This window comes from Cupressus sempervirens, chromosome 11 (assembly GCF_028749045.1).
Source record: "Cupressus sempervirens isolate cs-2001-9-10 chromosome 11, ASM2874904v1, whole genome shotgun sequence".
Classification (NCBI taxonomy): domain Eukaryota; kingdom Viridiplantae; phylum Streptophyta; class Pinopsida; order Cupressales; family Cupressaceae; genus Cupressus; species Cupressus sempervirens.
Genome location: NC_143128.1, coordinates 637,886,526 through 637,914,240, shown reverse-complemented (window position 1 = coordinate 637,914,240; position 27,715 = coordinate 637,886,526). Strand labels below are relative to the sequence as shown.

Genomic DNA, 27,715 nt, shown 5'->3' with positions numbered 1-27,715 from the left:
TTAGAGTCCCTTAACAATAAGGTCAACCAAGGTGAGGGTTTGAGGAAACTACTGTAGGGTGATTGTAACATCCTTCCCTTCTAAGCACAATGGCATGCCACTCCTTGCAACCCCTTTAGCCTGATGGGACAACCTATCATGACCATGAGGCAACATACTTGAAGAGGATTCCATAACACTTTTTCCCTCGCACTATATTCTTAACCTTACATTGTTTGGTTGTTTCCCTAGGAAAATTAATAAATATTTAAAGAATCTAGTAGTAGTAATTCACTCAAGAAATATTAGTTAGATTATTTATTCTATTAATTTCATGGGTTGTGTAATATGAAGCATGCTCAAGCTTATATGGTAAAGTAAACTTTTTTGACGGTGTTCATACTTTGATGTTGAAGTTTGAGAGAGAGAGAGTGTGTGTGTGGTTTGATCGTTACATATCATTTGTATTCATTTGACTTCATCTGTGATGAGATCCTTAATTGTGATTGGCTGTTGCTGGGTTATAATATATGGAGTTCTAATCTTGTAGGTACTGAATGCATGTCATAATGAACTTACATCCATGGATGAGGTTTCACTCCTTGTAGAGCTTCGGGCTCTCATCTTGAATGGTAGTTAATATTTTAAATTTTTATTAGCTCTTTAATAGTTTCTTATTTAGTTTTGTAATGATTCTTATAAAATATTGATGGAAGTAAACCAGGCATAATTTCTATCCCGAGGTATCATTTAGATTGAATTTATGCTACCGTCTTTTAATGCAAATTCATTGGTCTTGCAGACAATGAGATTGATTCAATTTGCAGTTTGGATCGACTTATTAATCTCAATACTCTGGGTATGCACTTTGTGGTCTAAGTGCTATACAAAAAGTTTGATTAGATTTATTGCTTGAAAATATTGGTATGATCAGTTTCAGAAACTATAAACCAAAATGAAGAATATTGTAAAGTTCAATGATTATCTTGGTCATATTTAAGTTACACGTGAATTTCGTTTCTCATAATCATGCTTACAAATTCCATTTTTTACATTTTGAATAACTTAATAAGGTATTAGCATTTTTCTTGAGTGCATGAGAGAAAATTTAGCTAAAGAATAAATGTTATTGACATGCACATTGTGAGGTGGGATGATGGTAAATGCACATGTACGCTTGAAAATATTGGTACGATCAGTTTCAGAAACTATAAACCAAGATGAAGAATATTGTAAGGTTTAATGATTATCTTGGTCATATTTAAGTTACTTGTGAATTTTGTTTCTCATAATCATGCTTACAAATTCCATTTTTAACATTTTGAATAAGGTATTAGCATTTTTCTTGAGTGCATGAGAGAAAATTTAGTTAAAAGAACAAATGTTATTGCCATGCACATTGTGAGGTGGGCTGATGGTGAATGCACTGTACGCAAAAATGGAGGCCACATTTTTTAATCTAGAGTGGATTGGATTTGTACACCTCAAGCAGCATAAGTGAAATTATTAAAACTACCCCCTTCTGACATCTTGTATAAAGAGGGGCTCAGATTAATTTGATGTTTGATTTGGTGGGGATGATGCATTTAAGAATAAAGAGCCAAATTGATGACAATCCATTCTGTAATGTCCCTTTTAAGATTGCCGTAAATCTTGCTGACAAATCACAAGTTCCATTTAAATAAGAATTTTAAGAGGTATAATTTTACCAATTAAAATTCCTTTTAACAAGATAAATCCTAATTTAAGTCTTGTAACCATATTAATCACACATACAAGTACAAATAAATATAATAATCGTAATTATTATTGGTTTCAACTATTTATTGGTGTTGTTTATTGTTTTCCTTTCTTAGTAGGATCAATTTTTCTTTGAATTGCTTGATCTGTCTACCCCCTCTTTCCCATCGTAGTCTTCCCTTTTATAACTTAATGTGCCATGTAGAGAGATGTCTCTTGGAAATTGCTGACCTTTGGGAAAGGGATGTGTCTTTTCATAACTAATTGCTGTCCTTGCTTGCTTGCTCAATCACACCTTTTTATTGTTTGCCTTTTTAAGATAAAAGGATTCCTGTTTTAATGCTTAATCTCTGTTTATCATGATTTAAATGTTGTTTCTTTACCATTGCTACATCCATTAGAATCACTGTCCCTTGGTTATTTACTGTTCTCAATTAATTGATGGATGATTGCTGTCTGGTCTTTTGGTATGTTACTTTGTAAATTGTGAAGTCTTACGAATAAGAATTGTCCAATGCATGGGTATCTGCATTCAGATTCCTTATGGTGGGGTCATGACACATTGTTGCAGTCATATCCCAGGCCCCCTTAGTGGACCCAATTGTTTATTGAATTCATTGAATAAGTTCAATACTTTTATTAAACATGCTATTGCAGAGATTGTTGCTACATAACAAACACTATAGTTTGATTTATTACTAGTAAACATGAGATGATAATAGTTCAAGGTGCTATAGGTCTGACCATGTGCAACTACAGAAATTACTACAGGAACTCCTACTGGCAGCTGCAAGTTATTCTTACTTCAGCCATTCTTTATCCCTACTCTTTTATGTCTCAATCAAAGGCCTTGTACCCAGCTTTCTCTCTCAGAGCTTCCTATTTTTTTCTAAAGAGTTTCTTTCTACATGTTCTACCCTTCGTCTATCTCGTTTTTGTGAAACCAAATTGAAGATCAGTCTCCACAACTTCAATTCTTGTCTTTTCACTTTAAGCTTGATCTTTACTTCCACTTGATAAACCTTTGCTTCCAAATGATGATTCTTCACGTTCCTATGGATGGAAACTCTTGTGACTCCTCTAATTTGAACATGAATGGCGTGATTGTTTACTTTGTTGTCAGATTGCTGTCTTAATGATCACATATAGGCACATCTTTCTTTACTCTGAGTGTGAAGTTGTTAAATTGCTAGCACCACTTTTGATTGATCGCATCATTCCTTATGTCCAGTGCTGTGATCTTCATTACCCCCAGTGATATCCATCATTATTTCCTCTCCTAGTTGGTGTGCCATGCTAACGTTCATTATCTCCAATGAATAACTTTTCCAATAATCAAATTGACTATTTATGACAGAAAAATCCATCAGTTCTAAATTACTGATCAGCAACACCACTGAACCTGCTGATGCCATGTACAGTGCCTTTTGAATGGAATCCTGTTCATCTGAACAAACTGCACTTTACCGTGTCTTCCACCAGAAACACAGCAGATCACAACCTGTATAGTGTCTTGAAAGACTGCTAATGTTCTGGAATTTTTGCATCTTTCAGCGCTTGCATGTTGTCATTCATACCATTAATTTTCTTTGTTCCATTTTTTCTTAAATCAGATTCACTTGCATCTGCCCATCCCCCGTCCAGCACCCTAGTCTTGTGAATGCAACCACAAACTGACTGTTCCTTTTAAATTTCATGTTCAGGGTTGTGTCTGTTCTCCTGATGCTCATCTGATTGGACAGAATTTCATGTTCAGTGTTGTGTCTGTTCTCCTGATACTCATCTGATTGGACAGAATGCATGTGTACTTGTGATAACAGCTCCAGCTTCTTCAGCTGCTGCAAATAATCTTTGATGGCACCTGAATAACTTATCACAAATCTATGTGTCTTCCACAGAGATCTTTCTGCAGCTCTTCTGTAACTGTTGTTGTTTACTGTGCAGGGTAAACGGATTCTTATCGCATTAAGCTATTAGAATGTAATGCAGAACAAAATACTTTATTCATATAAGCATTATGCAAACAACGATTACAATGATGATGATGATTCAATAGTCCATTTGGACGATGTACATATACTTTCCCCAAGGGGTGACTCAACCGTCATGTGCCCTTTCAGATACCAATTCTACCCGTCGGGTATAATACTTTTCACCGACAACATCATCCCCCCTAAAAGTAAAGTTGTATCCAGATGACAAAATAGAGACAACTTTTACAAAAATCAAACTATAACTCAAACGACTAATTACATCAAGATTTAGACAACTAAGAAGAGGGATGTGTCCCTGGTGTAGTAGATGTCCGTACTCTAAGCTTGTCCAGCTTTGCTTGTAGCTCACGCACTTGTCTAGTCCGTACCTTCAAATCTGCTTCAGCCTCCATCTGAATCTCTAAAGTTGTTTGCATCATCCCAACAATCTCTCCAAGTTCTGTCTTCTCCCTTGCCACCTGCTATAGTTGACTCTGTTGGGCCAAAAATGCTGTCCGCTCAGATTCCTAGGCTGCTCTCTCCAACTCTCGAGCTGCCTTCTCTGCAGCTAGTTCTGCCTTCATCGCTGATAACCTAGTAGTTGACTCCTCCCGAGCCTTCTCTGCCGTTGCCTGGTCTGCCTGGCTCCTCCGAAGGGCATAATAAGCATCTTTGTATGTTTGAACTATCTCCTAAGTCAGAGCCTCTATGCGGCTCTCCCCAGTTGACTCTCTCGTATTGGCCCAATCCTTGCACACCTATGAAGTCTCGACTCTGGACCACCCATGCTCCTCAAAGTAGACTGCAAAGGCAACTGGGCAACCTACCCTCATGAGGGATATGACGTGCTCTAGCTCCTTTACCATTGAATCCAAGGCTTGTGTCTGTGCAGAGGCTACTGCTCGGCGAGCCCGAGTCGCTATATCAACAATAAATGCCCCCACACCCTCTCCCATTGATGCATTTGGCCCCACTGTAGGCTGCTCGGTGCCCATAGTCGTCTTCACTGCTTGTACCATTTGCTCATCAGTGCTCTCCATGGAGAAGTGTGGTATCCCATCGATCTGTGTTGGGTGACTCTCCTCCACTTGTGTGCCTACAAGATCTCCTTCTCAGGCTACTTCCCGTGTAGGTGTGAGAATGCTTGTCACCCTTGGTGCTGGTGTCCGGTTAAACCTCGTACTCAAGTACGTGCTCAACCTTTGAGATTTACTTTCTTTGGTCGTCTCCTCCACTGGCGTTGCTAACAACGCTGCATCCACCGTAACCACTGTGTCCGAACCTACCACATCCAAGTGAACACTAGGTGTCCACAAAGCCTCACTTGTTTCTATCTCAGTCATTCCTTCCCGATGTTTATCTCATCATCGGGTACAAGTACCTCAATCCCTACCTTTGGTACGACTGGCAAAACCTCTCAAACAAGCTCCATCGTTGCCTTCGGAATGGCTGTTGCCATCAGTGATGGATGTGACTCTGTCCTCCCTATAGCCATGGCCTTCGGAATGGGTAGTGTTTCTGTAGTAGTTTGAAGCGCAATTGTAGTCAGAGTCATCATTATTGGCTATCTAAACTAGCCAAACGCTGGAATGTGCATGTCATGTGTACCCACTAGAACCAAGTGTGTTGTTGCCTAGAGTATAGGCTGCGGAAATAGTAATGGTGTTGCCGTAATCACTTCCATCCCATCATCTTCTTCATCCTCCCTAGCAGTCTCACTCTCATCGAAAGAAGTCTCCTGCCAACCATTGTAAGTATGTCCTCCATCTGGTCTCGGTCGTTTTTGTTCGACTTGGTCTTGCTACTAAGTGTGTCGAGGTGTCTTCACTACATGATAGGGGGTTTGCTTGGCATGAGTGTTCCAGGCTTGGCCCCTAGCTTGTCATGGGGAATCTTCCACATCGTTGCCTCCAAGAATAGCCCAATTGCATAGTGCGGCATGTAGAACGTCTTATGTTGCAGTGTCATAAATTTACACATCCTTTCTGCCAACAATGCAACCCAATCATACACTCTTCCCTGTATGATCTCGTTCATCATCACAACCTCTGGGAATGAAATGTCTGAAGCGTGATTGGATCCTATGAGGTGATTGTTTACTAAGTCCATAAGACAATGCTAGTGCCCTTCCTGAACATTGGACTTCTTCAGTCCTCTACTCTTCGACGTGTCCATGAGGGCTTCTTTCTCCGTTTGTGTCAAATCTCTGCATACGAACTGTACCAGTTGTGCCTTCACCTCTCGACTCAATTTTTTCAGTTTGTTATCGATTTTCTTTCCTCCTTGTGCATAACTAGATATTCCGAATACTTGTGTGATGTCTGGTGCTTTGAATGATATTACAAGGTCACCTCCAAGATAGGCGAACAAACTTGTTCGAGAGAACCTATCGTACATCTCTATCATTGTGTGCAGGAACACTTCATAGTCTCAAATGCAAAATACAAGCATTTGTATTACCCATTCAACCCGTGCCTTCCGAATGTTGGTTTTCACTAGATGGTTATCAGGTGTGTCCTGCCACCTTTCCTGCATTTTGCTCCATTCAAACCCTCAAACAAGACATTTTGTGCTATGAGATGATTAGTTGCAGCTGGCTGTGTTGTTTGTTGCCTTTCTTTTTACTTAATTCTGTGCTTGTGCCTGCTACAACATGCACTCCTGACGGCAAGTTCTTCATGTTTCTATTCAGGGTTGCAGTCGTTGCAGTATCTTCCTCCAACTTATTTTTCCAAGCCCTCTTTCTGGTTGAATGCATAACGGTCACTTCTTTTGTCGTTTTTGCTTTGTCAGAACGGTTGAAACGGTTGCAACTGGTGTACCTGTTTCACAACTATCAATTCCTTGTGTGAGTCCAGCCGTATGGTATGCTTTTATTTGTGCCGTGTATGAGTGGTACAACCTCTATCTCATTCCCTTTGCCGTACGGTTTACGGTTTTTTATAACTTGGTTCTCCTGGCCATATGGTGTACAGTGGTGCTTAGTATCTCCTGTCTCTACTGTATGATGTGCAGTGATGCTCTATACTTCTCTGTCTCTACCATACAGTGTACATATAGGCATCTGCTCAGTTTATTTTATGCTCATGAAGGCTGTACGGTACATTATGTATTGCTTCAGCTTAAACGTACGGCTTGTACTCCTTCAATCGACCTACAATACTGTATGGTCCATACTGTTTGATTGTGTTGCTTTCATACTGCACTGTATAACCACACTTGGTTTCCCTCTGCGTTTGCTTATCGTACTAAGCTGTACGGTGGTCTTTTTAACTTAGCTTGCCTTTACGTCTGTACATAGTACCGTACAGTATCAACTTCTCTTGTTACCCTTCTTTCGTGCTGCGATCTCTCTTGTTTTATCGTATGGTGGCCTTCCTCTCTCCTATACCCATTCGGTGTGGTGTTTTGCATCCGTCGGCATTCTATTCATATGAAGGCCATACGGTGACCATTTGCTTCTCATGAAGTGGTTCCCTTATGCCATACGACCGTACGACCTTTTATGTCGTGAGCTTGCCTTTTAAACTGTATGGTATATGCCATATGGACTTCTCCTTTTTTCCAGCCGACTAGGCATACAATATTCATTGCGAAACTTTATGTGGTGTAAGGCCATACGGTATCCCCTTTTGGCTTGTTTCTCTATGACCGTACGACCATTGGAATTTTTAATGTGCTTTATTTATACATTCTTTTTATTATTTACATTTATTTATTTTACATATATTTATTATTATTTTTATACTCTCTGAGTTATTCATCCGCGGAAGCACGTTTTTTCTTTCATGATAGACTCTTAGTTTCGACTCATTCATTGCATCAAACACTTCCTTCCCGTTGATTGTCCATAGTTTTATTGCTCCATTATCTCCAACTTCGCAAATTTTATATGGCCCGACCCATTTCACTTTAAACTTTCCCAGTTTGATATCGTTGCGCCCATTATACTTCAACACTAGTTGGCCCGGTGAAAATTTGTTCAACTTCAAGTGCTTGTCATGCAATGCCTTACGCTTGTACTGTGTAACCTCTATGACCCATTGTGCTTGTAGTCGTCGTGCGTCGAGTTTATTTAAATTATACAGTCTTTCCCTCAGAGTTTCCATATCTCCTAGTTTGTTTTCAATGACGATTCTTAAACTTGGTACCATGAATTCTGTCGGTACCACGACTTCCTATCCATACATCAACTGAAACGAAGTGTGCCCCGTGGTTACCTTGTATGAAGTACGGTACACCCATAATGTCGTTGGTGGCTTTTCTTCCTAATCCTCTCCTTCGACTGCGCAAGATTTATAAATTACTCTGACTAAGATTTTATTTGTAGCTTTCGTTTGTCCATTTGCTTTCGGATAATACAGGCTTGATAAAGAATGGTATATCTGGAACTCTATGGTTAGTAGTTGAATGACGTGATTGACAAAATGCCCCCTATGGTTGCTTGTCAACTGTAGCGGAATTTTGTACCTTGTGATGATTTGCTTGTAAATGAATTTTGCTGTGCTTACTACAGAGTTGTTCGGTAAGGCCTGCTCTTCTACCCATGATGTACCTGCATCTCCAGGTTTTAATTACCTTGAGGGGTCCGACAAAGTCCAACCCCTAGCGTTTAACTAATTCCTGTGCGTGTGAAGGGTTTAGGGGCATGAAATCCCTCTTTAGTGGTTTCCCAACCCTTTGACATGTATTGCACGCAACGTCTCACTCCTTGACGTTGTGTACGGTTGGCCACCATAAACCTGCTAGAAGTATCTTCCACGCAGTTAAATCCAACCCTATGTGTCCTCTTGTGGGTCCTTCATGTGCTTCCTTCAACACCTTTATTATTTCCTCTTCTAGAACACATCGCTTTAAAATTTGGTCGGGTCCCATCTTATACAGCAACCCGTTGATCAACTGAAACGTTCGACTCCTTAGCACTAATTTCCTTATTTCGTTCGGCGGCATTTCCTTAGGAAATTGTCCCGTCAAAAGATATTCCTCAATACTTGCGTACCAAGATGGTAGTATGACAATTTGGAACAGTTGTGCATCAGAAAAATCGTCGTTGACTCTTTTTGCTGGTTCTTCTGATTTAATCCTTGATAAATGCTCTGGGCTCACATGGCTTTTTTTAGGCCGTACCACAATTTTGAATGTGAACTCCTGTAACAGGAATAACCATGTGCTTATCCTTCCCTTGATGATGGGCTTGTTCACAAGATATAACAGTGCTTGTGATGCAAGAGCATCCTAGGTGTAAGAGCAATCTTGTATCACCCAAAAATATTATATTTCAGTCTTTTCTATTTTAATAAGTACTAGTAGACAGGGTGGTTACAATTTATGGGAATTTGCTATTTTTAGTAAGTTTGTCATATGAGCTCGAAATGTTCTCATTTTCTATAGGAAGGTTCATTTTAGAGTTGTAAGCTTACCATAAAAATCTCATTGCTCCAGCTGAAGTATGGGTGAAGTTATTGCGGATTTTTGGTGGAAAAATTTGCAGAAAAATCTTTAGGCTCACTGTTGGAGGCCGTAGAGTGCTTGGAGGAGGTTTGAAAACTCGATGGAAGGGCGCTAGCATCACTTCAAGCCTCTATATCTGAAGTTGGCATTTCCAAAAAGTGGTTATAATAGCCAATCAGAGCAATAGTTCGAGAGTTATGACCCTTCAAAGTTATCTAAAATAATTGTCAAAGATGTATTTGGCCGACTCTATATGTATTCTTAGTGTCTATCGGCCTTAGGTATTAAGTTTCAATATTTAGAACCTTCCTGGGTGGCGGCATAAAATTGCCTATTTAAGAAAGGCCTGAACATTGTCTAGGACAACTTAGGGTGGTAGTTCGCAGCTTAGTCTTTCAGATTACTATAATGAAGGTGCCCCTGTGGGTTAGTAAATCGTACTTGTGAATTTTGTATTTTTTTCTCGCATTTTTTGTTGTTTCTTTATTTCTGTTATATGTTTATGGTATTAAGGGGAGCACCCTTCATCAAGTGGTATCAGAGCTAGAGTTCTTGAGTGTGTGGATAGATTGTCGATTGTGAGGCAATTCGCATTAGGACCATGGATTGGGTTGAGCATGTAGACAGATAGCCGATTGTGGGGCAATTTTCACTAGGGTTTCAGCGGAAGTGCGAAAATGCCTCCACGAAGAGCGTGGCGGAAGAGTTGTAGGTGTTACACTTGAGGGTTTCCTAGCCCTCCAAAGACAAATGCAAGCATTTGAAGAACAAATGCCTAGAGGAAAAAACCCTCCCGTAAGAGATGAAAGCGAGGATGAGGACGAAATAGAAGAAAATGCTGAAGCAGAGGCAATTCTAAACCTAGAGGAAGAGAGACTTTTTAGAGCCATCTCCAAGATTGGAAAAAGACCTAAGTTTGAAGTTCCCACATTTTCGGAAAATCTTAACCCAGAGGAGCTGATAGAGTGGATCAATGAACTAGAGGAGTACTTTGAGTATGAAGATATTGAGGATCATGATAAGGTCAAGTTTGCGAAGGCAAAACTGAAGAGACACGTGAAGATTTGGTGGCAGGAGGTTCAGTTAGAGCGAAATAGAAAAGGAAAGGACAAAATCCCCAGAGGGGAGCGGATAATAGCTAAATTGAAACGACAATTCATTCCCATGGAATGAGCTTGATCTATTGAAGAAGATGCAAGGGTTGAAGCAAGTGGGAAAATCTGTTCAAGAGTATATCGAAGAGTTCTATTGAGTTCTCATTAGAACTGGCCATGTAGAAGTTGATAAGGAGAAAGTCGCCCGTTATCTTAATGTGTTAAGTCCAAGTATTTAGGACGAGCTGAGTCTGGTTCGAATGAACAATATTGAGGAGGCATACTAGTTTGCCCTAAGAGTTGAGGAAAAACTAAGCCAGAAGTTTGACAACAAGAATAGCAGAAGAGTTTGCGGTGGAAGATCTGGTGGACGATCTTATGGAGGCTGTAATGATGATCAGAAGAACAAGGATGAGGCTGGAAGTAGTAGTTAGAACCAAAGGGGAAATAATTCCAATCGTTTCCATGATCTGAACAATAGAGATTAGAGAGGAAGAGGTAGAGGACAAGGATCTGGAAGAGAAGGCTTTTGTGGGAAATGTTTTCACTGCAGAGAAGAAGGGCATAGAGCATTTGAATGTACTCAGTGCCAAGGAAGGACAAATTGAAGAACAGAAGGCCAGACCAGAGTTGCACATGTTGATGAAGATGCTAGGTCATCACAATCTAAAGATGCTGAAAGAGGAGAAGTCCTAGATAACAAAAGATTCCTGCTGAGTGGTGAGAATGAATCTGATCATAGGAGGAGCTTGTTTCATTGATGGTGGAAGTACTGACAATCTTGTGCCAGAAACAATGGTCAGGAAGTTGACGCTGAAGAAACAGAAACACCCGCGTCCATACCTTATTGCTTGGGTGCAAGATGACCACAAGGTCATGGTCAATGAGCAATGCTCAATGAAGTTCAAGATTGGAAGCTACTAGGATGAGGTACTTTGTGATATCATACCCATGGACATATGTCATATGTTGCTAGGTAGGCCGTGACAATTTGATAGGCATGCTGTACACGATGGGCGAGTAAATACCTACACTTTGACCAAGGATGGAGTGAAACAAAAGTTGAAATCATTGAAGGAGAAAGAAGAAAAGGTATGTAGTGTTGCCAGAATATGTTTTGTTGATGGAAAATAGTTTCTCAAAGGTATGAAGCATGAGCATATGTGTTTTGCTATAATTCTTAAAGATAGTAAAGAAGAAGTAGAGGAGGTACCTGCAGAAGTTGCAGATATGATGGAGAGTTTTCTGATATTGTATCTAATAATGTACCTGATGGATTGCCTCTAATGAGGAAGATCAGTGACCATATGGATTTGGTTCTAGGAGCTAGTTTGCCAAACAAGGCAGCACACAGAATGACACCAATAGAAAGTGAAGAGTTGAATAGACAAGTTAATGAGTTGTTGCAAAAGGGGTTGATTCAAGAGAGTGAGTTGTGCTCTACCAGCCATATTAGCACCAAAGAAGAATGGAGAATGAAGGATGTGCATAGATTCTTGCGCTATCAACAATATTACAATCAAGTACAGATTTCCATTCCCAAGGATGGATGATATTATGGACTGTTTGAGTGGAGTTGAGTATTTCACAAAGATAGATACGAGTGGCTAGTCATGCCTTTTGGGCTAACCAATGCACCAAGCACTTTCATGAGGCTCATGAATTAGATACTGACGGAGTTTCAGGGTAAGTTTGTCATTGTTTACTTAGATGATATATTGATCTTTAGTAAGACATTAGAGGAACATTTGATCCATATTCCCAAGGTGTTTGATAAGTTGAGGGAAGAAAAGTTGCTGATAAACCTGAAGAAGTGCAGTTTTGTAAAGGAGTTGGTGTACTTGGAATTTGTAGTCTTAGCAGAAGGTCTAAAAATGGACCCAGAGAAAGTGAAGGCTATCCTTGAATGGCCTACTCCAAGAAGTGCAACATAGGTAAGATCTTTTCAAGGAGTGGCTAGTTTTTACTGAAAGTTCATAAGAGGTTTTAGCAGTATTTGTGGACCCGTGACTGAAACAATGAGAGGTTATAGGAAAGAATTTAAGTGGACTCTAGGAGCAGATAAGAGTTTTAATCTGTTGAAACATAAAGTTACCGAGCAGCTTGTTTTAACACTTATTGATTTTAACAAGGTGTTTCAAGTAAACTGTGATGCTAGTGGTACTGCAATAGGAGCTGTTGTGAGCCAAGAAGGAAGGCCTGTTGCTTATTTCAGTGAGAAATCGAATGACGCAAAAAGAAAATATTCTGTTTATGATCAGAAATTTTATGCTATAGTTCAAGCGTTGAATAAGTGGAGATACTATCTTCTTCCTATGGAGTTTGTTTTGTATACTAATCATGAAGCTTTGCAATATTTGAATAGTCAAAGAAAATTGAACCAAAGACATTTAAAATGGGCTGAGTTTTTGCAGAGCTATACATTTGTTTTGAAACACGAGTGAGAAGTCTAACAAAGTTGCAGATGCTCTTAGTAGAAGACAACTTTTGTTGACAAAAATGTAGATAGAGGTGGTTGGGTTCAAGGAACTCAATACTTTGTATCCAAATGATCTTGATTTTGGTGAAGCATGGAAGCCTTGTACAAAACCTGTTACACTTGACAGTACAAAGTGGTTGGATTTCATGATCTAGGATAGTATGTTGCTCAAAGGAAGTCAGTTTTGCATTCCTAGAAGTTTCATGAGAGAGAATCTCATCAAGGAGAAGCATAGTGGAGGATTGACTGGATATTTTGGCAGAGATAAAACCATAGCTTTGGTTGTTGAGAATTATTATTGGCCACAGTTGCAGCAAGATGTGACAAAGTTTGTATAAAGTTGCAGAGTATGTCAGATGGCGAAAGAAGTGAAGTATAATATAGGGTTGTATCAACCATGATCTGTACCAGAGAAGTTGTGGGAGGATATCAATATGGATTTTGTTCTTGGATTATTGAGGACACAACGAGGGCCTGATTCTATTTTTGTGGTGGTTGACAAGTTTTCAAAGATGACACATTTTATTCCTTGCAAGAAGACTAATGATCCTGTTCATGTGGCAGAGTTGTTTTTCAGAGAAGTGGTGAGACTACATTGTCTGCCAAAGAGTATAGTTTTAGATTGTGATACCAAATTTGTCAGGTATTTCTAGCGTGCATTTTGGAAGAAGTTGAAGACATATTTGAAGTTCAGTTCATCACATCATTCACAGATTGATGGACAGACAGAAGTTGTGAATCAAAGTTTGGGAAACTTGCTAAGATGCTTGGTTGGAGATAAACCAAAAGGATGAGATATGATTTTACCATAGGTGGAAATTGCATATAATAATTTTGTCAACAGGAGTACTGGTAAATCACCATTCCAGATTGTATATGGGAGTAATCCCAAAAATGCTTCTGAATTGAGGCAGTTGGATAAAGGAGAGGTTAGTAGTGCTGAAGCATAAGAATTTGCTGAACATTTGAAGAACATCTATGAGGAGGTAAGGAAGCACATTATGAAGATGAATAAACGGTATAAGGCTAAGGCAGATGTGAAAAGGAGGTATAAGGCTAAGGCAGATGTGAAAAGGAGGTATAAGGAAATTCAGATTGGAGATGAAGTCGTGGTTCATTTGAGAAAGGAGTATTTTCCAGTGGGTACATATAATAAGCTGAAGATGAAGAAGTTTGGATTGTGCAAGATAGTGAAAATGCATGATTTTGGAAATGCCTATGAAGTGGAGTTGCTTGCTGAATTGAATAGTTTGCCAGTATTTAATATTTCAGATTTGATAGAGTATTATGGAGGTGATGGAGATGAAGTATTAGAAGCAAAGTGGAGTATTCCAGCAGCTAGTTCGGCTACAAAGGAGATTGAGGAGATATTGGACATTTGTGTTGGCAAAAGTACCAGGAACAGAAATTATGAGGAATACCTGGTCAAATGGAAAGGGAGGCCAGTAGAGGATTCACCATGGCAAGCAAGGGAGGAGGTTAACCATTTTGGTTTTCCTCTGAACACCTGAGACGTGACAGAGTCACTTCTCAAATTACCTCGGGTGTTTGATGCAGGAGCATCCTGGGTGTAAGAGCAATCTTGCATAACCCAAAAATATTTTATTTTCAATTTTTTCTATTTTAATAAGCACTAGTAGACAGGGTGGTTACTATTTATGGGAACTTGCTATTTTTAGTAAGTTTGTCATATGAGCTCGAAATGTTCTCATTTTCTATAGGAAGGTTCATTTTAGAGTTATAAGCCTGCCATAAAAATCTCATTCCTCCAGCTTAAGTATCAGAGAAGTTATTGCGGATTTTCGGTGGAAAAGACTGCAGAAAAATCTTTAGGCTCACCCTTGGAGGTCTTAGAGTGCCTGGATGAGGTTCAAAAACTTGATGGAAGCTCGCTAGCGCCATTTCGAGCCTCTAGATCAGGAGATGGCATTTCCAAAAAGTGGTTATAATAGTGAATCAGAGCAATGGTTCGAGAGTTATGACCTTCCAAAGTTATCTAAAATAATTGTCAAAGATGTATTTGGCAGACTCTATATGTATGTTAGGGTTTGTCGGTCCTAGGTATTAAGTTTCAATGTCTAGAACCTTCCCGAGCGACATAAAATTGCCTATTTAAGAAAGGCTTGAACATTGTCTAGGATAGCTCTAGGTGGTAGTTCGGAGCTTAGTCTTGCAAATTACTGTAATGAAGGTGCCCATGTGGGTTAGCAAATTGTACTTGTGAATTTTGTAATTTTGCATTTGCGACGCAAATAAAAAGTCCATATTTTGTTCTTGCATTTGCTGCTGTTGTTTATTTTTATTTTTATGTGTTTATGGTATTAAGGGAAGCACCCTTCATTAGCTTGATGATCCACATAAAATACGAACGACGTCTCTAGTAGATAATGTCTGAATTTTTGTATGACGTATACCATTCCAAGTGCCTCTCACTCTGTTGTACTGTAATTCTTCTCCGCTTTAGATAGTAGCCTACTTGCAAAGTACATCGGATGATCCAATCCGTGATCACCTGTTTGTGCCAGCATTGCTCCAATTGCATAATTCGATGCATTGACATGAACAAGAAATTCTTTATCCCAGTTCGGATAAGCTAGAATAGGCATTGTGGCTAATCTTGTTTCCAGTCTTCCGAAGGCTTCATTCTGCTCTTTATCCCATTTGTAAGGTTCTCCCTTGTAGGTTAGTTTGTCCAGCGGGTAGGATATTTTCACAAAGCCCTTAATGAACCTTCAGAAGTATCCTATGTGTCCTAGGAACGATTTTACCTTCGTTATATCCCTTGAAGGTGGCATTTTCAAGATTACCTGAACTTTGTTAGGATCCGTTTTTAATCCTGCTTTGCATACTATGTGCCCTAATAGCTTCCCTTGCGGTAACATGAATTTGCACTTATTCGGATTTAGTGCCATTATTGCCTGTCTGCATCTTTCCATGCATTCTTTTAGTGCGGTCATATTCTTGTCTTGGGCACCAGAAATTGACTAATCATCCAAAAATGCCTTGAAATTCCCAACTGACATCTTATCAAATATGTGTAAGATAATTCTCTGAAATGTTGCCGGAGCATTACATAGTCCGAACGACATCCTATTGCAGGCTTATACTCCATCTTCAACTATGAAGGTTTTTTTAAGCCTATCTTCTTCCGTGATGGATATCTAGTTGTATCCAGAGAATCCATCCATAAATGAATAGATTTTGTGCCCTGCGACCTCTTCCAAAAAACTATCGGTGAATGGTATTAGGAATGGATCCTTGATCGTTACTGCATTCAAGCATCGAAAGTCGACACAAATCTTAATCTGAGTGGTGTCCTTCTTCAGCGATATCATAATCATTGATACCCACTCACTCGTCTACACCCTGAAAATAATGCCTGCTTCAAACATTCAATTGATCTCATCAGTGACCCACATGGTATAATTTTTGTTCATCTGGTGTGACCGTTTTTGTACGGGTACTACTCTTATGAGTGGTATACAATGGACGCATAATTTTGGTGGCACCCCTTTCAAATCCTTATACGTCCACGTGAACATGTCTGTATATTCCATGCGAACATGTTCGTATATTCCATGTATATTTTAAACGCTACTGCCTTCAGGACCGGATTCCAGTCATCTCCCACAAATATATTCTTCGGGTTAGCTTCGTCCCTTAAGTTCATTGTCTTTACAGTGGGTTCTTCATATTTAATGGGTTTGTCTTCACTAAACGTATGTGCATGCGTTTCATCTATTTGTGCTTTTCTTTCCTTTAGTTCTCTATACTCCTTCCAAAATTCATTCTCTTCTTTTCCATCCTCGACCCCTAACATGTTACAACTCGGAAAGAGCTTATACCATTTGCTATTGGAGTAGGTCGTTCACCGAGTCTAGGTCATCATTGTTAGACCCTCCTTCCAATCTCAATATTCCCTTTTTGTGAGGTTCCATTCTTTTCTTCCCTTTGTCGTCTCCTCCGCCTTCGTCTTTGGAATCTGACGATGTTGCCTCCTCTCCTACCATTTGTGTAGGTTGATTCGAAATCTACAGCCTCCGCCTTCCATGGATAAAGTATTCTATTTCCAATCATGTTTCACCTTTGCCTGCACCAACCAGTCTCGTTCAAAAATGGCGTCGTACTTTTTCTTTTTGATGGTATGACCACAAAATCCAATAAGAATGGTTGTGTCCTTATGGTTACAGGTTGCGTCATCAGGGTCCTTAAAGGCTTGATCCCATGCCGATCGACAGTGAGTAGTTGAAATGTAGGTGGCCACAATGTAGGTTGTCACAACTTTTTCCATATATCCTCTAGTAGTGCATTCACTCCTGATCCTCCATCTACGATAGTGTCCGTGAGGATGGTTCCTACGACACCCATTTGTACTACTGTAGGATGTCGTCCTTTAGTGAGTGCCAATAGCATTGGGTCTGTTGTAGTCGTTTCGTTGTCATCTTTTCTTGTCTTTTCCGTCGATTTCGGGAGTGGTGTCATGTTTAGTATTGTAGTCTGTAGCTGAGCCATTGTAAGAAGGTGGTCATTTAGTTTCATAGGAACTTTCATTTGCATTGCCTGCTGTATAATATTTTGTTCTGCCAGTTTCCTATTTGAGGTGTCGACAGTGTCTTTTGTTTGTGATTTTTTGGCTTCCATTTTTTTTTCTAATTCAGCTCACGCTTGTTGCAATCTTTTCTTTTCCTCTTCTGCATCTGGATACGTTGCCTTCTTTGCTTACTCGCGAGTGATGGCTAATGTCTCTTCACATGTTTCTATATTTAACAAGTTCATCCCTTGCTTAGGGCATTTCGAATCCTCGTAGTCTCCTGGACCACACCATTTTAACAATAGTTGTAGTGTTTCCTTCATGGTACAGTCTTTGGCGAAGTGTGCCCAGAGGTTGTATGCACGGCATTGTATCATCAACCGTCCACTCGAGTCACTGTATCCGACTTCGACCCCCATTATTGTTATTATTATTGTTACCGCCCTGTCCGTGTCAGTTATTGTTACACTATCCTCCGAAGGCTGTGTCATTGTTCATATTTATTCTTGCTCCTAAGGCAGACACTTCTTGTATTAGCAATACTTGTTGGTGTCCCTTCGTCTTCATGTTGAACGAGCATTCCTTGGTGGAATGTCCCACAATTTCGCAAATATCGCAAAATTGTTTCTTCGGACAAGAACCCTTTGTATGGCCTCCTCCTTACAATTTGTACACCATAATTCCCCTCCTTTCGGTGAGTTAGGATTCTTTTTCAGATTTTTGAACTCTATCATCCATAACATGTCCTTCTGCAATGCTCAAACCTTCTTACTTGACTCTTCATCACTGCTGCTTTTTGAAGATGAATTGTTTGAGTTTGACGATTTGTTTTTCTTCTTTTTGCTCATTTTTTGCCACTCTCTGGATCCATCGCCCAATTATATGCATCTATGTATGATGCTGGAGGTAAAATTTTCATCTTTTTCTTCAATGCTAGTAGTAGCCTTTCAACAAACCACCTTTTCTTTAACCGGTCAGCTGGTTGGCTTTCCATTTTCCCCACCAGTTCCTTCAACCTTCTTGCATATACATGAATTGTTTCGTTCTTTCCCTATTTCGTACTGTATATTTTTGCTACTATTTTGTTATCATCCCTTAGTAGTCAGAAGTCTACTATGAATTCCTTCTTAACTACTGGCCATGTAGTTAATTTTTGCGGTTTAACATTCGAAAACCAATCAATTGCTACACCCTGTAGGGTCGCTAGAAACTATCAGACCCAATCATCTTGGTCCGTTACACCATTCACAGTCCAAATTGTTTCACATCTTACAGTGTTTGATTGGATCAGTCGTCCCATCGCCATTAAACATCGAAATTTTTTTCCTTAGGTCTTGCCATTGTTAATTTCTTCTGAATTTGTGGTACTTGCTGTGTACTCGCGCTGTTCTGTGTACCCGTGTTGTTTTGAGTACTTGCGTTGTTATGAGTACCCATGTTCTGAATACCTGTGTTGTTCTACACAACTGTGCTACTTCGGACAACCATATTGTGGTCAATTGTGTTGTTTGGTGTAAAGAGATTTTCTTCAAGCGAAGTTGTTCTATTCTCTACCTATACTCGTTCGGCAGGTGTATGAGGAACGAAGAGTTCAAGCCACGCTCATGCTCCTTGGACACTTAGAGCCGTGCGGGTTGCTTCCCTTTCGTTTGGATTTTCTACCTGTTGTGGTTTCACAACGCACGCCCATTTATCTTAGAAATGGGGGACCCCTAGTGTTTTTTTAGCTTTCCAGATCCCTGGTCCGGGGTCTCAGTCTTTTTAGGGCTTCACCCAGTGTTTTTGCTTAGTTTGACTCTGCTGAAAAGCCCAGTTGCCAGGAATTGGAGATTTTAAAGAGAAAGTGAGTTTGCAAACAAAAAGGTGCGCACTAGGGCACCCAACGCACCCTTCAAGGTGCTTTAGTGCACTAGAAACATTAGTGTGGAAGCACATCCCTTTGGAAGTGTGCACTTGTGCAGGTGCTTCCCAGGCCTATAAAAGCCCGAGACCCCTTCCTCCTGTCTCATTCTTCCTCCTGCTTGAACTTGTTGCGCACTTTCATACCCCATGAGGTGCGCCAAATCCGCTTCATATCTTGCACACAACACACAAACTTGTTAAAATGACTAAGGAAAAAACATTAACCAAAAAAAAAACTTTAATAAAACTAGAAAACCTAAGCTAACTTCACCCAAGATAAAGATGCACATGTGTGCACCTATCCAAGGTGTGCACACCTTTGCAAAGGCAAAATAGTCAAATGTTCTAAGAAAGTGTGGGCACTATGTGTGCATCCTTTTTAAACGCTTTGCACATTGCAAGGGTGCACACTTAGCGCATATCACAAGGTGCGCTATTTGCGCATTTTTTGTGTTGAGGGTTTTGCTTAGTAATGGTGCACCTAGTGCACCTTCAAGGTGCGCAATGTACGCCAATTTTTGTCTTCTAGAGGTGTAAAAAGGGGTTTTAGGTGTTTCGTCTCAGTTTTTCCAATTTTTAGGGTTTCTGGGTTTGTTTTTGTCATAACTAGGGTTTGTTTTAAATTATTTTTTCTGCCTTCCAGACTAATGGATGTTTGCTTTGGGTAGATTAAATGGCTTCCTCCTCGTCCTCCCTCGTTGCAAAGATGGCTCTGAAATCAGTGGTCTTCAAATTCCAAGGTGTTCCATTGAAGTCTCGCTTTTAGGATGCATATTCAGAGATCCGAGATATTGAGGTAGGCCGTATCGACTGGAACGCATTCATGGTGCTATGCAACAAGCCAAATGAAAGGCCCTCTATGGTATCTACACTTATCAGATCGAGACTAGTAAATGTAGCATCACACTTGGTTTCAGTACAGTCTTCGGAGTTGATTATGACATTAGCAGAAAACTATGTTTCAGAGGAAAGGGTTGTAAAAAGCATAACTGGAGAGATCGTCCTGGATTTGAGTCTTAAGAACATCGAGAAAGTATTTCATCTCCCAAGGGCAGATTAGTATATAAGATTGACATATCATCAAGCAGAAAGGTGGTATAGAGAACATGGAGAGGAAGCATTAGAAATTATCCAATCTTCGTATCTCATTGATAAGAATCCTCTTGGGAAAAAAGTAGGCAAAGTAGATATGACAAGGGGCTATATGAAAGATGATATCGAACATTCTATAGTGCTCCTGAGTGGAGTCATGGGAGTACTAGCAGCCGGGCACTTGAATATATGGATGGTACACTTTATTGAGACAATCAAGACAACGAAGATGCCAATTGATTGGGCTTTAATTCTCAGTGAGAATTTAGATGAACAACTGGTGGTGGTCAAGAACAACCAAAGGTTCTATATGACATCCTATTTGGTGTACTTGTTAGCTGCAAGAGCAATAGAGTATCCGGGATTGTTCAAAAAGGGCAACTTGCAAGATGCAAACGCATGGCCTTAAGTGGTATACCCCCAGTTGGTAAGGAAAAAGCTTTCAAAGCACAGTAAGGAATACAGAATAGTGAATGATGCCTTCTTTTTTGCAATCATCCTATTCATTGAAGGAGATTATGTGAAAAGGATGTCAAAAGAGGCAGCGACAAAAATTACAGAAATTGGCGCCTATTACATCCAATTTAAAACATTCACCTATTTAAGGGTAGCGGGTACAATTGTTAATCCGAAGAAGCTCCCTAGGTATCTGTGTGACAAACTCATATTGTTGGAGATTGCACGACAACTCTCGTCTGCATATGAGAGAGTAAGGAAGCAACATAAGAAGACCTAGGTATGACCCATCACTATAGGTCTATTTAGTGTTAACTGGAAGTAGGATATTGTTACTTTTTAGTTTGAGTGGGATCAATATCCCTTGGAGGATTATAGCTCTCCTCGTCCCTGTTTTGATAACATTGGCAGAGTTCAATACTTGGCAGGAAAACAATTCCAACATGAAGATGCCATAGAGGATCACTGGATGAATGCAGTGGATGGCTATGAAATCCGAATAAGGGATTATTGTAGGATGACTCTCTATTTGGCAGGCAGTGCCTTGAAAATGAAGGTCCCATTAAAGATTGTGCAACAAAACAATGAAGAGGTTTTAGATCCCTTGTATAACAGAGACAAGATATCTGATCGACCTATCATGAATGCAGAGATTGATAGAGAAGAAAACACAGATATCAATCATAGGGCAAGGCATATCATCCAATTAACCAAGGATTTGATCAAGAGACCATTCAAGCTGGATCCGATTCCACAAACTATAGTTTTCCAAGATACCACCCACCCAGTGAAAGGTAAAGGAGCAAAGGTGATAGTGCCAACATTCACAGCTCAGTCTCCAGTAAGGCTAGAAACAGTGCATCAACTTGATAGAGAAGTTGGATACTTTAGGGCACAGAAGGGTAAAAATAAAAGGAAAAGAACTTCCCCTCAGCAAGCTGAGCTTGGAGAAGAGGCAACTCAAGCACCAGAAGACCAAGGGGGAGAGAATGTACAAGGGGCAGAAAATGTAGAAGTCATCCAGACTCAGGATAATCCTCTAGTGCCACCTTCAGAACAAGGGAAAGGAGCTGAAGTAGAAGCACAGGAAGTGTCTCCACCTGCGCAAGAGGAAGAAGCCTCCCCATTGGCTCCCAAGAAAAGAAAGATGAAAACTCTAGTTAAAAGGAGACAAAAGGTGATGATAAAGGTTAGTCCTTTTCTATCAGGCCCTGAAGTTATTCCAAAAGAGGAAGAAGAGGATGATGAAGATGAAGAAGATAACCTTCTCTTGAGTCAAAGGACTCGTCTTGCTAGGGCTATAGTGGTAGAACGAAGAAGAAGCTCTACTATAACACCACCATCCATTCCTACACAACCTATTCAGGTTACGACTTTGGAGGATGAGTTACAACAATGGATTGATGAGCAAGAGGATCAAGGTGTTGATGTCTTTTAGATGCTAGATTTTGATTTCATGCTTGTAGGCACTGAGCTATTAGGCGACAAGATAAGGAATACCCCAACAAATCAACCTACACAAGAGGATTGGAGTTAATTGCTGCCTCAGCAAGAAGGACCTTCAAGTGCTCCACCATCACCAAGTCAAGCTTTATCTTGCTTGGATAAAGGTTTAGTTACTCCTCTCCCTCTAGGTAATGAAGAATAGATGCAAGCTGAACAGGAAGAAGAGCCACAACAAATACCCGTCGATGAAGTATAAGAGGAGGGACAAATATATGAAGAACCTCAACAAACTTCCCAAGATACAAAGGTGAGGATTGTGGACTCAATAGACATAGATGCTTGAGGTGGATCTCTCACAAAAGGAGAAGACTCCGGAGAGGAGTGATAAGGGAAAAAGCCTAGTGCGACAAGCTCCTTCTTCATCTAAGGGTAAATCTCCTATGGAAGATACTCCGAGATGGTTGAGGAAAGAGGTGATGGTTAGACACAAAAGGTAGTTGTATTGTATTGAGGAAGAGGGAATGGGAGAATGAATTGAAGCTCTCAAGAAACCTGAGCCACCTGTAGGTGATGCACGAACATTGGCCTTTGTTATGAGTGATCAAAACCAAGACTTGTTCGCCCATGTTGTTATCCCTCCTCTACATGCAGATATTGAGGATTTGACTCCAAAATATTATCAAATCAAGGTGGTCTTGCTTGGAAAACCCATTGTGGATACTGCCAAATTGATGGTTACTATGGGAATCAAATAAATGTTTAGGCACTTGGAACATGACGAGTCTGAATTGTTAAACCTCTGGAAGTAGAATGAAATCCTAAGAGGTTATTTGAATGAAGTAGTTGGTCCATTGGATCTTGAAAACTCCGAGGACACTCTAAATGCGACACTTGATGAGAGGGATAAGGAGACTACACAATTAGATCCATTTTTGAAGGCTTGTCAGCAATGGTGTGAAAGTTTTGAAGAGAAAGGTGTGCTACATCACATGCAAAATAGTGCAAATAAGCTGGTTGCTATATTGAACAAGGAATTTGGTTTAATGGACTAAGTACATACTTGGGGCAAAGACTTGCAAGCATTATAGTCAATAAAGGGTCAGAGGTATTGGATGTTGATGGATGTATATACTGCAGATGAGTTAGATAAGATAGATGATTGGATAGAGAAGATTGTGGATGGTAATAAAGTAATGGAAACATTACATGCGGATACTCATAAGCTCAAGGATAAAATCCAAGAGTAGATTTTGGAGGCATAGAGACATTACAACAATGCTTGCATGGACATTTTTGAAGATGATTCAAGGGATAAACTCATGACTATGCATGTAGTTGTTGAACAATTTCGGAAGACTTTTGAAGAAGCTTCCACTGATGATGATATTGTAGGCGTACTTTAGGTACACCATTTTCAAACTTTTAAATTCAACCTTATAAAGAGTTTCCCCAAATGTTTATGATTTTCCCTAACCATATTTCTATGAAGTTTCAATGTTCTAAGGTATTTAATACAGTGGTTCCATGGATTTAGGTTGATTGTTAGAAAATTCAGTTTCGTTGTAAACACATGTTTTGCGAAGATCTATTGTCTATGAAGATTGAATAAAGGCCGAGAAACATAACAGATGAAAGTCCAAAATGCAAATCTAAAATTGGAAGGAAAGCATGTGAAGAGATGAATAGAATAGCAAATCTATGCCAAGAAAAGAGTGAAATGTTTACTAAAATAGAGAAGTCATTTTCAAATTTTCCATTAGAGAAGCAAATGTTTCATTTTTCGCCAAAGGGAAATGCGTAGCGGAAAACTCATTTTTCTCTATGCTTTTCGCAGTCAAAGTTCAATTTTCCGCATGAGGAGAGAAAAGACAAATCTCAATCCACAATGAAGATATATGGGTCTAGTATCAAGATCTGTCCAAAAAAGTAATTTATGAATCAATCTACATCAAAATTATGCCACTACATGGAAGTGAAAATTGAAGATTGGGTGTGCTTTCTGCACTCAAAAATGGAATTTCCACCAAGCATCAAATCCACAATAGAGAGATGGAAAAGAGATGTTAATAGATTAAACAAAGGATGATAAGCTCATAATGATTTACCACCTGAAGATTTGGACATCAACATGACATTAACTATGGAGTGGAAAATTCATTTTTCGCTACGCCTTTCGTTGTTAGGTTGGAATTTTCCGCCAAAGGGAGAAGACAAAAGTCAAATTTCCACCAAGAATGAATTGGAATGTTCTGTAGCCAGTGACTCGATAGCAAAAAAGAAGCATTACTTGTTAATTATTTACAAAGCGTAGCTATTACTAGAATGTACAAATTTCACCTACAACAAAGAAGCGGAAAACTGAGAACTTGATACGCTTTTCGACCTCCATTTGGGATTTTCTGCCACAGACATTCCAGAGACTCACTCCCAAAATTCAGCAGAGAATCAACATGATTAGCATGGAAGATAACGTACTGGCAAATTGAAGGCATCTGGGTTATAGAGCATGTGAAAGAAGAGTGGCTGGAAACCTTATTTTATCAATTCTGATTTTGTAAGTCTTACAAACCAGCATTCAGTAGCTCATATCTTTTGACTCGGTGATTATTTTTCTGATCGCTTTAGTTAGAATGTAGAAAATTAGGTTTGGAAAAACATAAACAAAAATGAGCTTGATCCAACGATGGAAGAAAAAGATATGCCCCCCGAAATATGACCCAATTTTACTGGTAGCAGTATTTATTTTTCTATCCGCCTAACAAAGGAAAGATTTTGATCTTGATTTAACATATTTAAATGTCAATTGTTAAAATATAATTTAAATATGTTAAGATATATCATTATTAACTTTAAAGTTAATTAGCATATCAGTTTTCAAAAGGAAAAAGATGAGAAATCAAAGAGACAAGAGTTGGTTATAGAATTGAAAAGTCACCGAAAGAAACCAAACGGCTGTTGGACAATGTATTTATTGTAAAACCTTTTTGTTAAAGAGGGGATTTTTTTCTCTGCAAACAGTAGGAGAGCTGGAGTAGAGGGGATATACCATTTTATTTTGGCATTTCACATTATGTATTGGAGTTTTCTGTTTTGATCTCTGTAATAAAATTGGAGCATTTTATTTGTGTGTCGAAAGCAAAGAAGGGATTCATTTTTGAATCTGAGTATTTGAGTGTTATCTTTCTGATTATAATCAATCAAAGAATTGATGTAGTCGAGTTTTGAGCACTTTTTTGTGTCTTGAGTCAAAAGTTGAGTTTGTTGTGAATTAGAGAATTTGGATCGATTCCTATCACAGAAATTAGATCGGATTTCTCTTCTTTCTGCTTTGCATTTGCATAAGTAGTATTCATATTGCATTACCAATATCGGGGAGTCATAGGTATTGTGAATTCTTGGAGTTGTTTAGGTTCAAAATTGTATTTCATTGCCTGAGTTAGTTCTATCTAGGGCTGGCTTGGTTTTCCTCTTCCGTTCTCGAGTTAAGAACGTACCCAGTTAGTTTAGGAATTAAACAAATTTATTGCATATCATTCATAAGGGAGTTGTACATTTAAATCTATCAACTCAATGATAGATTATCCAACTATTAGTAGATGATCATTTCTTTCAGATTTGGGCATTTGAGAGTTTATTGAAAAAGAACAATCTATTTACCAATAGATATCAGACAAGTATTTAAGATTGAAGAGGCATTGCTAGAATTAGATGGGAAATTGGGAGATTTTGCTGAGACTCGCATTGAGCTGGGCAATTATCGACAAAAGGTAAAGGATAAATATGATGCTTTAGATTTGCAAGATGCAACCCAAGTGACGGGGATTGTAGAGAAATTCAAGAGCAAACACCCAGACATAGCTCTGGTATGAAGGGGAACAAAACCCAGAAGCTAGAATTTCAGTTTTGACACGGTAAAATTTTGCATTTTTTTGACCTGTCTTACAAGGTGCGCAATGTGCGCAAGGTGCACAATATGCGCAAGGTGCGCTTCTCTAAAGGTGCGTCAAAAGTTTTTGAAGAAGTTCGAGGTGCACCGACAGTTAACTACCAGTTCCAAATTTAGAGCTTTCCATGCATCAAAAATGCATTTTGACGGCAATTTAACTTTTACAAACATTCAGAGAAGGTTGAGCTTCTATTTTTGGCATCTCCAGAGACTCCTACACCATCTAATGGCTTTCTTCTTATTTTCTCATGCTTTCTTTGTTCTAAGACACGTAAAGGCTCATGCATCCATTAAATGATATAAATAAGGATGGAGTCCTACTTAGCACTAGTTAGAGAATCAATTTGTACATAAATAGATTTGTTTTATTAGTTTAGAAGCATATCTTTACAGAAAGAGATCTCTCACTCTCAATACAAATTAAGGAGATGATTTTTTATAAATTGAGGAATGTAATATGTATTCTAGGTTGTCGTTATTTTGATGCAATAATATATGCTTTTGGTGCTCTCATTTAGAGTGTAGTTATTCTTGCCTAAATGTGTTATATTTTGTGAATGTATGTTCATGAAGTGTAATGGAGGCAATAGTTTTATTGTGATATTTTGATTGAACGATATTTTAATTCTGGTGTTTGCCACATGTTTACAAATTTCGCTGACGTACCAAGTTGGAGAAAAGTTCACCCTATTGTTCTTGCATAGCTTTTTTGTCTCGCATGAGTGCACTTTCTGTGGCCTTGCGCTTTGATGAAAAGTGAAACATCTTACAGTTACTGAATTTCCATCAACGATTGCATTAGTGGAATTAAGGAAGCATTGTTCCTATTTTCATTGGTTACCTACTGATCTTTTCAAAGGCTTAACTCGTAGACGTGTTGTTTCCGTGGCTTATGTCCGTTAGGGATTTACTTTTCAAGTCATTTGCTTAAACTTCTTGTTACCTTATCTTCATTATTTTCTTTTACAAACATTCGGTTAAATTAGGAATTCATACAGTTGCATTGTTAGATTGCATTCATTACAAACAAAAAAATACAAAAATATATTTCTTTTTGTATGGTTACTTTTTTTGAGATAGCAAGTAGATTCAACATCTTATTCGAAATTGGTCAGAACCAGCAAAGGCTTCGTGAACACTCACATTTATCTTCTACTGAGCGGATTACAGTAGGTCACAAGATTGTCCAGAACCTTGGAGTTGATCCTAGATCAGCTTTTCAAGAGAGGAGTTCGAAAGGATTCTTACCGTGAAGCATCGTGCAAAACGACAGCTCAACACTACCCTTGGTGTGTACAAGTTTAGGAACTCCTCCCTTGTCTCTTCTACCAAATTCAATCTCTGGCATGTTTCTTTGAGCAAGTCCTCGGCACTCTTCGGTCTGCTACGTAAATGCACTCCTTCCATTAGTGCTCCTTCACCCCCTCGGTGTCCATCGGTAAGCTGCGTGAAACTTTTATCTGCACTCTGCCTATTGTGTTAAAATTAATGCTTCGCATGCTGTGCATATATCATCCTTGTCTTTTATTTTATTCCTATCTTTATTGAGCAGATTCAACATTAATCTTCATAACACCTCTTGTATTCCAGGTTCAACTGGCAACGATGCCAAATGTTTACCGTGCA

The 27,715-nt window shown here is 39.2% G+C and overlaps 1 protein-coding gene across 1 annotated transcript in view; it reads left to right on the top strand.

Moving 5' to 3' along the window:
* The window catches only part of LOC149531381 (Leucine-rich repeat (LRR) family protein), a 121,712-nt gene that overhangs the window by 46,895 nt on the left and 47,102 nt on the right, over window positions 1-27,715 (top strand). Inside the window, exons 4-5 of the mRNA XM_089810223.1 lie at window positions 530-611; window positions 782-838. Of these exons, the coding sequence (XP_089666349.1) occupies window positions 530-611; window positions 782-838 (139 nt within the window). The remainder of the gene's footprint in view (window positions 1-529; window positions 612-781; window positions 839-27,715) is intronic.